The sequence below is a fragment of the Typopeltis vanoorti genome, chromosome 1 (assembly GCF_054136105.1).
Source record: "Typopeltis vanoorti isolate ZY-2024b chromosome 1, IOZ_Tvanoo_1.0, whole genome shotgun sequence".
Lineage (NCBI taxonomy): Eukaryota > Metazoa > Arthropoda > Arachnida > Uropygi > Thelyphonidae > Typopeltis > Typopeltis vanoorti.
The window spans coordinates 171943847-171956227 of record NC_143549.1 but is presented as its reverse complement, the minus strand read 5'-3'; the positions used below and the strand labels follow the sequence as shown (position 1 = coordinate 171956227).

Here is a 12381-nt window from a genome sequence, read left to right as displayed (position 1 = left end):
AGATTAGTGCATTGGATTGGAGGCTGGCTATCTGATAGGTATCAATAAGTTGTGTATGGAGGAGTGATATCCAGGAAATGGAAAGTCACTTGTGGAGTGCCTCAGGGTCTGTTTTAGGGCAATTACTGTTTAACTTGTATATTATTGATATTGGTGAAGATTTGGATGGAGATATTCAGTTGTTTGCAGATGATGCAAAGTTGGGATGAACCATGAAGAGTAGTGAAGATGTTGTGGACTTACAAGAAGACTTGAATAAATTGAGTGTTTGGACACGGAAATGGGAATGTGAGTTCAATGTTGCAAAATGTAAGGTTTTAAAATTTGGAAAACAGTGATGGGATGCAGAATTTATGCTTTAAGTGAGGATATATTGTTGGAGGTGGAGGAAATAAGAGATCTGGGGGTGATAGGGATCTAAAATTTAGGGGACACATAACCAAAATTGTGAAGACAACACAAAGGCTTCTGGGAATGATGCAGAGGACACGTGATGAGGAAACATTTTATCAATTGGATATTTTTTGTTCTCTCTAGGAATTAAATATCTTTCAGATCCTAGAATGTCAACCTGAGTAATTATCTATACCTCTATACTCCTTCACTTCATCTTCCTTGATAAAAAATAAACAATCATTTGGTATAGAATGTAGTATTATTAAACTCTGTTTATGATTTCCCATGTCCTAAAAGTCATCACTTTTTTTTTTTTTATTACAAACACATTTTATGGGTTTTAATAAAAGCTAATTCAATATATTAAGATGTGATATTCAAATGTGCAGAATGAACAAGTAATAGTAATTTTTACTAGAAATAAATTATATTCTTGTTTCAATCATTGACTTAAGCATAAGCAAACAAAGTAATAATTTTTGTTTAGTATAATTTACTTTATAACCAAAAAAACTTTCTACATAATATTAATTTTATTGGTTGCAGTATTCGTTCCTAGAAAAAGTAGTTCAACAAAAATGCATTCGTTTTTAATCAAAAATCATTAAGTTACAAAACATAAAAAAGAAGTTGTCTGGTTTCAAAAAATTATCACAAATCATCTCATAAAAGAAATAGGAGATGATCTTGAGAGCATATTTTAATATTTCTATGTTACATATCAACTGCATTTGGTATGAATCTGGCAATATTCTGATGTGGATCTGTACACAATAATAAAAATAATAAAGTGTGTCGCATGTACTGGTGAACAGATATTTATTTGCCATAATTTTTTTATAAAACCAACAATCATTGAATTAAAAAAAAAATTCATTACAAATGTATTAAAATAAATATCTTAGAAATACTTCTTCTTCTTCCTAACATGGAATATAGGCCATGTGGCCTGTTCCGGTCTCATGCCATCTCTTTCTTGGTCTTCCGATTCTTCTTTTTCCACTTATTTTGTATCTGTATAATATTTTTGGTAGTTTGCTGTTGTCCATTCGATTTAAATGTTCTAGCCATTTTTGTTTATACTGTCTTATGTAGTAATTAATTGGTTTTATTTTTAGGGATTGTAAGATTTCTTCATTTGTTTTGTGGTCCCACTTGGTATATCCAGCTGTTTTTCTGAGGAACTTCATTTCTGCTGTTTGAATTCGTTTTTCATCTTTCCTTTTCATGGTCCATGTTTCGCTTCCATATAGTAGAATTTGTTTTGACAAGACATTATATAGTCTGATTCTAGTGTGTTTTTGTACCAGGGATGGCTTAAATATATTATTTATTATGCCATTTACTTTGACAAAGTTTGATATTTTAGTGTCTATGTCTTTTTCTTCTTCGTATGATAGATCACATCCCCAAGCATCTGAAAGTGTTTACTTGTTCTAGTATTTTATTATCTATCACTATTTTACTTCTTATTGGGTTTTCTCCTTTGAATGCCATTATTTTTGTTTTTTCTTTGGATATTGTCATATTATATTGCTTTGAGATATCATTTAATGATTTTAATGATCTTTGTAAGTCATCTTCTGATGTAGCTAATACTATTTGATCATCTGCAAATAGTAGTGTATCTATCTTCATTTGCGGGGTCATTTGTATACCAAATGGGTTATGCTGTTTCCAGATTGTTAATATTTCATTTATATATATATTGAAAAGCAGAGATGAGAAGGTACATCCTTGTCGTACTCCTCTTGATATATCTTTCCATTCTGAGGTGTGTTCTAATTTAACTGCTATTTTATTTCCTGTATATATTTCTTGAATAGATTGTAAAAGTTGGTTTAGTATGTTTAAATTGGTTAATATGTTAAACAATTTTTGTCTACTAATTTTGTCAAACGCTTTTTCATAATCAATAAACGCCACGTGTTTCTTTTTGAAATTCTCTTCTCTCTAAGAACTACATGAGTATAATTATTGAACTCTGTTTATGATTTCCCATGGCCTAAGACTCATCACTTTTCTTTTTTAATAAAAAAAATTCAAAAATATATTCATATTTTTATTAATAAATACAGTATACTGAAGCTTAAAAGTTTTGAATAAGTTTCAGTTTGTTTGTCTATAAAATGATGTTGAATCTTCAATATCCTCATCTTGTGTTACTTAATTTGCCAAATGGAAACATTGCAGACTAAAATGCATTTCTAAAATAAAAAAAAATTAAAAAGGTATTTTTTAAACCGTTGTATGGTTCTTCATTACATAGTTACAGAGAAATAAAAGAGATGAACCACTAATTCCAAAATTTATCAGGAATCATCTAATCAAAGGAATATTAAAAACCTGCTTTCAAAATTAAATAAATAATTTTTTTTTTTTTTTTTAAATATTTATTTGCTATTATTCAGATATTGTGCACAATAATCAGATCAGCAATATTGTACAGTGAACTCATGAACAAGTAATATTTATTGTAATGGTTGTAGTATCTGTAATTTAACTTTTTGTTTTTAAATATAATTTCCAGGAGCAGTTACTTATGATAATGATTGTGTTGACTTTCAAAGTTTATTTAAAAATCTAGTTCAGCAAAATAAACTTGGAAAGAATTTGTGACATTAAGGTATTTGACTTTAAAAAAAAATTACAAGAAATTTTTTCAGAGTGCATTTATTTTTGAAGATGTTTTATAAGTAGGATTCATGATTTATTTTTCACGGTATTAACAACACCACAAACACTTTTATCAACAAAGATGTTTTATTAACGCTAATATGTCGCTGATCAAATCAGAATTCTTCAAAGCCATTGCTGACTCAAAAAATAATCTTTCAGATCTATAACGACTCCTAAATAGCACATTTGTTTTCCTCCATCTAATCCTGTGTGAAGGAGCGTCCAAAGTGTGGTCTGCCAGTCCCGACTTGCCATAGTAATAGTAGTGAATGTATCTTTCATGTTCTTCCAGGCGGATGTTCACTGATCTTCCTGTTTGCCCATAGTAGGCCAAGTCACAGCCACATGGAACTTCATACACTCCTGGGTGTGCTAAAGGGTGAAGTTTATCCTTTGGCGAGCGGATCAGAGTTGCCAGCTTGATGAGGTTTGAAGGTGGTGCGAAGGCCATGTTTCAACAATACTTTGGCTATCTTTTCCGATGTACCTCTGATATAGGGAATAGAAATGGTCATGTTGTATTCTTATGTATTAGGGGAGGGCAGAGTAATGGGCCTATGTAGTATTTTATCTATTTTGTAGGGATTATAGCCGTTGGCTAAGAACGTATAGCGCAGGTACTGGAGTTCAGTGGTCAGAGCTGTATCGTTAGAACAAATGGCTCTGCTCTGACTCTGTGTGTAAGTGTTTTTAAAATGCCGTACTGTTGGACTGGATGATGATGTGATTGTTTATGTAGGTATCTTCCTGTGTGTGTAGGCTTTCTGTAAATAGAAAAAGATAGTGATCCATCTGAAAGGCAGGTGACTAATGTGTCAAGAAATGGTAAACAGTTATTTGATTCTTTTTCTACTGTGAAGTGAATTTTGGGTTGTTGGCTGTTTAGGTAGGTGACAAAAGCATCCAAAGTGTCTTGTCCATGGGGCCAGATGGCAAATACATCATCTACATAGCGCAACCACACTTGTGGCTTGTATGTAGCTGTGGTAAGTACTTTGTTTTCAAAGTGTTCCATGTAAAAATTTGCTAACGGGGAGAGGGGGGGGGGGGAACCCATAGCAGTACCATTAATCTGTTTGTAGAATTTCCCCTCCCATGTAAAGTAACCTGCATTCATGGTAAATTGAAATAATTCAAAAATATCTGGGGGAAATTTAGACTTGATTAAATCAAGAGTGTTTATAAGTGGTACATTGGTAAATAGGGAGGTGACATCAAAACTAACCATTATGTCTTAATTTTTTAGGATTAGATTTTTAACCAATGTTTTGAAATGGATTGAATTTTTTACAAAAGTATAGGAGTTGCCAGTAAGAGGGGCAAGCGACTTAGCTAAATGCCGGGCCAGTTTATATGTGGGACTATCTATGCTATCCACTATGGGGCGTAGGGGAATATTAGTTTTGTGGATTTTGGGTAATCCATAAATACGGGGTGTTTTAACATGAATTGGTTTTATTTTCCTGATGATTTCTTTGGGCCATGATGTCACTTTTTTCAGTAATTTTCGAACTTTTTTCTTTTGCGACATCGTAGGGTCTCGATGTATAATTTGATATGTGGAACTGTCACATATGAGATCTTGCATTTTTCTGTTATACTCTTCTTTATTCATGATAACTGTTGCATTTCCTTTATCGGCTTTTGTAATAATAATATTTTTATTATTATATAACTTTTTTAGGGCAGTTATTTGCTTACGTGGCATATTGCTTTTTGGAGGCTTAGCCTTGCTTATAATACTTGGTATGTCTAGTCGCACGTTATTGGCCATTGCTGGCGGAAGATCGTGGATACCCCGTTCTACTTTCATCATAATTTCGAGTTTAGGAATTTGTTTGGGCGCGACGGCAAAGTTATGTCCTAAACTGAGAGCGTTCTTGGCTTCTTCAGTGAGTATTTCTGACGATAGGTTTACGACCACGTGGTCTCGTCGAAGTTGCGGTCGGGACTTCGTATGTTGGCGCTGTTGTAGTAGTTCAAATTTCTTTAGGTGTTTGCTTTTTACTTTTGTGAATTCTTTTTTTTTTTTGCTGGAACTTCGGAGATCTGCTGTAGTACAGTCCATATTTCAGGATTTAACACGTTTATTAGTTCTTGTTGTAGTGCTGTGATAGCTGTTTAGCTTACTAAGCTCTATCCGAGTAGCGGCGATTTGTTCTCGAAGAAGCGCTAAACTCGCCCGTCGATAAATACGATGTGCCTTTGCCGACTGCAACTTTTCCTTGAATTTTAGAAAAGATGGAATAATATCGTTGTCGCGGCATCGTTTAAGGAAGGCTAACCGGTTCAATTTTCTGGACAATTTCAGTTTCAACTTACCGAACCGTCGCGCTTTGTAAACAATATCTTCTCCGTGCAGAATCATCAATCTAACAGATAAGCTTAGGCGTTGATGGTTATTCATAATTTATTTTTCACGGTATTAACAACACCACAAACACTTTTATCAACAAAGATGTTTTATTAACGCTAATATATATCGCCGATTTTCAAATCAGCATCATCAGAGCACAACACACATGTAAACGCGACAGTGAGTGAGTGAAACAATATAATTGCAAAAGACAAAAGATCTAAAGTCCTATTTTTGGCGCCCCCCTTTAATAAAACATCTTTGTTCATAAAAGTGTTTGTGGTGTTGTTAATACCGTGAAAAATAAATCATGAATAACCATCAACGCCTAAGCTTATCTGTTAGATTTATAAGTGGGATGTTTTTTTTTTTTTTTTTTTTTTTTTTTTTTTTGAGCATTGCTTCCTTTTGTTGCTGTATGGAAGAGGGATATAAAATATATCTATCTGGTAATTTTGTTTTTTTGAATTAGTGTGTTTATTTCTGTTCCTTTTTAGTTCCTTCCTGCACCTCATTTTTAATTCTGTTTTGTAATTTTTTAGAGTGAGGGTGAGGGCATAATGATTTTTTTCTGAGGAATGCATTCATTTTTTTAAACCTCAATGAAGACTGTTAAACATATGTATTGAAAAAAAAAAGTGTCATATCTTATTTGTTTGAAAGGTAATGAGTAGTCACAAAATTTGAAAAGTCTTTCTCTCTCTCTTTCTTTCTCCATCATCCTTGCAGTAAAGTAAGACACAAAGCTAATACATTAACTCAACATTAGCCTTTCCTTTGTTGGAAATTAATGTAATCACTTTGATGTTAACTCCTTTGAAATAAAAGGAGGTCCCTTAAAGGAAACTCTCTCTCAATTCCAAAGATGATCAGGAATATTAAAGACTCCTCTCAAAAAAAAAAAAAAAAAAACGACCTGTGCCAACATAACAAATGAATTTGCTGTGAATCTGAGAATATTCTGAAGTGCGTTTATATATACTAATCATTGTATATCGTACAGGATGTACTCATTAAAAGTAATTTTAGTTGAATGGATGCAGTATTTGTTTGTAATTTAACTTTTTTCTTGTAATTTAAGTGTGAGTTATTTGTGTACATATTGTCTGTCAAAGAACTTAATTCTTCCAATGTTAGTTTTGCAAAACTTAGTTCATTCAAACTATAATTTAAAAATATCATTAAATTAAATAAAAATAACATTTCATTTCATTAAAGAAATATGAACATATATATCTAAGAAATAAATATTGATTTCAACCTGATATTTTTCAGAATAAAATTTAATATTTCTTTAAGAAAAGTTCAGTTCTGAGGATGACTAGATTCCAATTCATCCAATCCATTGGGCACGTTTAAACCAACAACAAAGTTGGAAAAGATGATAGAGAATAAACGCTCTTTCAATTTATAAAAATTTTGACATATTTAATAAAATAGGACTCCCATTGCATTCCCTATATTCTTCTGCAGTAATTTCCTTTGTACATAAAATATCTTGCATAAATACGAAATAGAAGACCTGGATGACTAGAGCAGAAAATTTCTGTATGAAATTAACAATTTCGAATGAATACAATTGCGATTTCTAAGGTAAATGTGAACACTGGTTCATTATTAAAGAGGAAATACTGGTTGAGAAACAGTCAGTATTTCCACACTTAAATAAGCACCAATATCTATTGATACTGCTTGCTTATTATTACTAATGAAAATTTAAGAAAGTTTTGATAATATTAAATGAAAAGGTATGATAATATCTCCCTTTATAGTGAGCAGATGTATGTTGGCATGATGTGAAATTAAGAACTATAATAAATTTAGTTTAATCCTTTATCCATGAGCAAACAAAGTTTGCACCTGAAAATATCTTCAGGACATAGGCAAGGTGGTGCATCTGTTGGCAACTCGGAGCAAAGGTGGACCAAGCTCTCATCACTCCTTGTCTCAGTATTTCACACAATGCAAAGCACATCTCCTTGTGGGCATGTATAATGCTATGCATTAAGGGAAGGGCCACTACCCAGACCGGTTTCGACCTTTATTGAGGTCTCATCAGTGGGAGGCATGCCCAGAAGTGGTTTCACTAAGGCAGAAACAATGGAGAGGTCATATTTACTTATATGAGTTACCAACTAGTGTACCACCTTATTATTAAATTACTCTGGATTTAGAAAAGATGTGCTTTGAATTGCGGGAAATACTGAGACAAGGAGTGATGAGAGCTTGGTCCACCTTTGCTCCGAGTTGCCAACAGATGCACCACCTTGCCTCAGTCCTGAAGATATTTTCAGGTGCAAACTTTGTTTGCTCACACTTGGATAAAGGATTAAACTAAATTTATTATTGAAATTAAGAACAATAAACACTCATTGCAAGTTTGCAAGAATAATTTCATAAAATAAAAGATTACAGAAAAGTTAGTCATATTCATGTTTTTTAGAAAAGGAAATTAAATATTAAGTATGAATTGTATCCAAGATATCTCTGAGAGTGATCACTTGTGAGTAGAGTAGGGACGTGATTTCGTTAACAGGCTAATGGTTACAAATTGCATAATTTTTTTTATGATGAAGTCCCGAGGGAGACCAGAGTAATAACCATGATGTGACTTATTTGCATTTTAGTAAAGCTTTTAACAGCGTTTAACATCAGAACCTACTGAATAGAATGTGCCAGATAGGTATTGGTGAGGTGATAGGAAATTCACTGATAGGTAGAGACAGCACAGAATGTCAGGTTTAATTTTTTTAAAAAAAAGCAGCTAACCATTTATTCCTTTATAAAGTAGATTAGGCCATTTTAGTCTTATCTATCTTTTGGAGACAGAGAGGACAGTTCGATCTCCATCGGTATGCAGTCAGAGTTAGCTAGTCCAATAGTATCACTAATCATAAGCATCACCTGATGACACTCCTGCCAAGTGTCTCTTATCCTTCTCCCTAACACAATGTTATTTTCTGAAATGGTGTGGGTTCTATGGTTGCGTTCTTGATTTTTATAGACAAAAAATCCGAGTTTCTGGGAGTAAAAACTTGCCTATACCAGAGATTGACTAACTCGGTAACCAGTCGAAGAAAGTTCCTTTAGTTGCCGACTAGAATCGCAGGTTTTAATATTAAGAGTAAAATATTTTCAGGTGTCAGGACATGTTAAAGATGCAAAAAAGAATATCTTGGAAAACTAATAGCCCTATTAGCCTATCATACAACCATCTAATCATTCAGAAAAGCTTCAATAATGCTAGGCATTCCTTCTTGATGTCCAAAGGCATTAATATAATGCACATATTTCAAAATGAATGTAATAATTCCACTTGAGTACCTATGCCATCACATGTCCATTGCTAAACTTGTTTTTAACCATTGATTCCATTCGATCTTTGATTCAGTAAAGGTCTGTTGTTGATAACAGTGGACTCTAGGGGGAGACCCATTTCCAAAATTTAGTTAAAGCTAAAAACGAGTTCTGCCCACTTTGATGAAAAAAGGTATTAGATGGATTATTATTCTCAATTTCATAAAACTGGTATAATAGTAAAACATTGTAAAGCAATTATGTGAAGCTCATACCTAGAATTTTGAAACAATTCTGGGTTCTGTTAAATTTATTAATTTGGAAATGACTATCCAAACTTGCATTCATGGTTTTCAAATTTCCATGTAATCTTTTGCTACAATGGCTTCTAATTGTTACTAATGGTGTTCTGTTAAATGATTCAAAATCATTTGGGTCAGAAAGCATACAACTTATAAAAGTTCGTCACGAGGCAAAAAATTCCCTTCTTGCCTGGCTTTGAGTTTTTACGTTGAGTAGAGTTTATTTTATAATACATAGTAATAATAGAAAGTAGTAATATTTTCGTTTAACATAAACTTTTTTTCTGTAGCTGCTACTGTGATTCAGTCAGTATTTCGTGGTTACAAAGCAAGACAGTCATTCAATGAGATGGCAAGAGCAAGTGCTGCAAAAGAAAATTCTCAAGCTGGAGGAGAACAGTCCGCACCTTCCGATTTCTTTGAATCTTCTGCTTCTATTGTTGAGGAAAGTGAAATAATGGTAGATGAAAGACCTCAGGAAAAAATAATAGATATCGACCATGCATCTGTCTTTACTGAAGAATCCCAACCAGACTTTGTAATGTGTAGCGACTCTGAAGGCATAATAGAAGAACCTGAGCATTCCGAAACCAGTGTATCTCAAGAAATGTCTGTCCATGAAGTTCTGCCTGAAGACGCTTCCAAAACCAGTGTATCTCAAGAGATGTCTGTCAATGAAGGCCTGCCTGAAGATGCTTCCGAAACCAGTATATCTCAAGAAATTTCAGTCCATGAAGTCCTGCCTGAAGACGCTTCTGAAACCAGTGCATCTCAAGAAATGTCTGTGCACGAAGTCGTGCCTGAAGAATCTTCCGAAACCGTTACAGCTGATGATGACCTTCCGCATCAGTAGCTCCAAGTTCTTCATTTGAGGATATCCATTATGCTGATGCAACAGAAGAAGGCTCGTGAGATAAATCAGACAAGTCAACAAGGATGACAAGGAGAAAATGATAATCCTACATACCTATGATTGTTTGTGCCAAAAACCTATGGTTGTTTTTATGATTTTTCAAATCTGTAAAAGTATATATATTATTAATGTTTGATATATCACAAAACATGTTTCAGTGTAATTTTTATGATAACCTTACTCTGTTTTTTTGTTAGTTACATTGTCATAAATCTTGTTGATTTTTATATGAGATATGCAAATAGTGTAAGGATATTTTTGTTGTTCTCTCCAAAACAGATGGCTATTTCTACAATACAGATTTATATATATCCAGAGAGTCATTGCTAAGGATTTGATAAATAAATGGATGTTTACAGTTTCAATACGTGGGTTATTTTGACCTTTTATTGCCATATTCTTTCATTATTATTATTATTACGAGCAACTCCAGGGAGTCGACAGACTCATTGAGGGAATCCCTAACATCATGTCAAGAACAACTATTCGACATTCACACAGTATCTATCATACCTCACCTTGAACTCATTCACAGTCATGGCACCCACAACAGACTTTGGCAGCTTATTCCACTCATTCACCACTCGCCAAATAAGAAATTAGCTCTAACGTCCTTGCTAACCACATTCTTGCCCAGCTTCCATGTATGGCCCCTAGTCCTCCCACCACCATTCCTATTCTCAAAAATATATTCTGAATTAATTTTAGAGAAACCCTTCAGTAATTTGAATGTCTCAATCATATCACCCCTTTTCCACATATCAACCAAATTCTGCAACCCACAAATCTTCAACCTGTTCTCATAAGGTTCATTCCACAGACCTGCTATCATCTTGGTCACTCGTCTCTGGATTCTCTCCACCTCCTTCCCATCAAGAAGAAACCCAGGTGCCCATATCTGGGCACCATTATATATATGTTTATTTCAGGGGCGAATGTTCCGGGTGTGCGGTGCTCATCCTCAAATATCAGTATCACCGATATTATATTTTTATATTTATTTTCCCTTTTATTTTACATTTATTATATTCCCTTTAAAGATCCCCAATTGCTTGCAGACTTCGCGCGATTTCTAAAATTGAACACAATATACTAATGCTTCATTGTCCTCTTCACGAGGATAATAAAGTATTAGTGCTTCATGAAGAGGGCACTTTTCGGCACATAAACATTGTGTCACATTCGCGTTAATAGCCCGGGTATGCTTTCAAAATGCATACACCTTTGAGCCTTTCGAAAAGATGTAAAGAGGGCGCAGCAGGTCAAATTCTTAGCATTGTAGTATTTTTAAACCACTGAGAAGGCGAGTCTGGGTGAGCTAACATTTTATCTCACCCACTTGTCATGAGTTGAGCACTTTTTGTATCTGATCCTGTATTGCAAATAACTGTTACACATGTTTTCTGGAACTGAAAATTTGAAAGTGGATGTTAGGAGAAAAATGCTAATTGTTTTTTCTTATGCTTGTGCAGTATAGCATCTGTTGAGGTTGCAAAGTTTTCTAAAGGTATAGAGACAACAGGCAGTAAAAAAAAATCTATTCCTGAATAGAAATGAATATTTTGTGTATTATAAGATGTTGTTGATCTCTAACAAAATACCAGCATATGTGAGATTGATGAGACAGAAGAACTGCTGATACAAAAAAAAAAAAAAAAAAAAAAAAACTAATGAATGTAAGATTCCTGAAAGTGTGGATAATTCCGATAATGATCGGATGTTATGTATACTGAGTCTCAGTAAACAAAATAAAATGCTTGGAAAACGGAACGAAATATACGCAAACAAGAGAAATACACATAACATATGCAACAAAGTTTACGAGATGATTTGCTGCTCCATCAAACCATATTTATTCCTGCAATACTCTCTTTCTCTCTTCATAAGTTTTTTTTTTAATTATGCCATCATAAATTCACTTATTCATGTTTAGACTTTATAGGATCGTGCTATTTGCTCTACCAAGCAACTTATAGAACACATATTACAAATGATAATTATTAAAAAATCGTTTACCATTAATGAAAGTGTTTCTACTCACACTTATTATTTCCTATTCGTACATGTCTTATAAATGATGGTTTACATATTTTCATCTTTGAGTATTTCAAATATACCAACCAAATATAGCATTCTCCTTCACTGTTGTTTTCTAATAAATCCTAACCAACAGATTGTTCCCCCACTCTATGCAGAAGTATTCAAAGTTATCTTGCAATTAATTGCATTGGACCAACTGAGATGAGCGCTATGCACTCCCAAAACTTTCGTACATCAATAAAAATGCAATCACACGGTCATGAGCATCTGCAGAGGGGGGGGGGCATTCTCTCCCCCCAGGATCGAGTAAAAAATATTCCAGAAATTATAATGGTAAAAGTGATTGAGATATGTAATCTTACACCTCGACCCTGGGACACTTTGTCTTAAAATTTTAT

The 12381-nt window shown here is 33.6% G+C and overlaps 1 protein-coding gene across 2 annotated transcripts in view; it reads left to right on the top strand.

The window, feature by feature from the left end:
* LOC150110646 (uncharacterized) overlaps positions 1 to 10308 on the top strand; it is a 43136-nt gene extending 32828 nt beyond the window's left edge. For both annotated transcript variants that reach the window (XM_090395476.1, XM_090395486.1), the window contains exon 3: positions 9321 to 10308. In XM_090395476.1, coding sequence (XP_090251602.1) covers positions 9321 to 9883 — 563 coding nt within the window. In that variant the 3' untranslated portion in view covers positions 9884 to 10308. The remainder of the gene's footprint in view (positions 1 to 9320) is intronic.
* The last annotated feature ends 2073 nt before the right edge of the window (positions 10309 to 12381 follow it).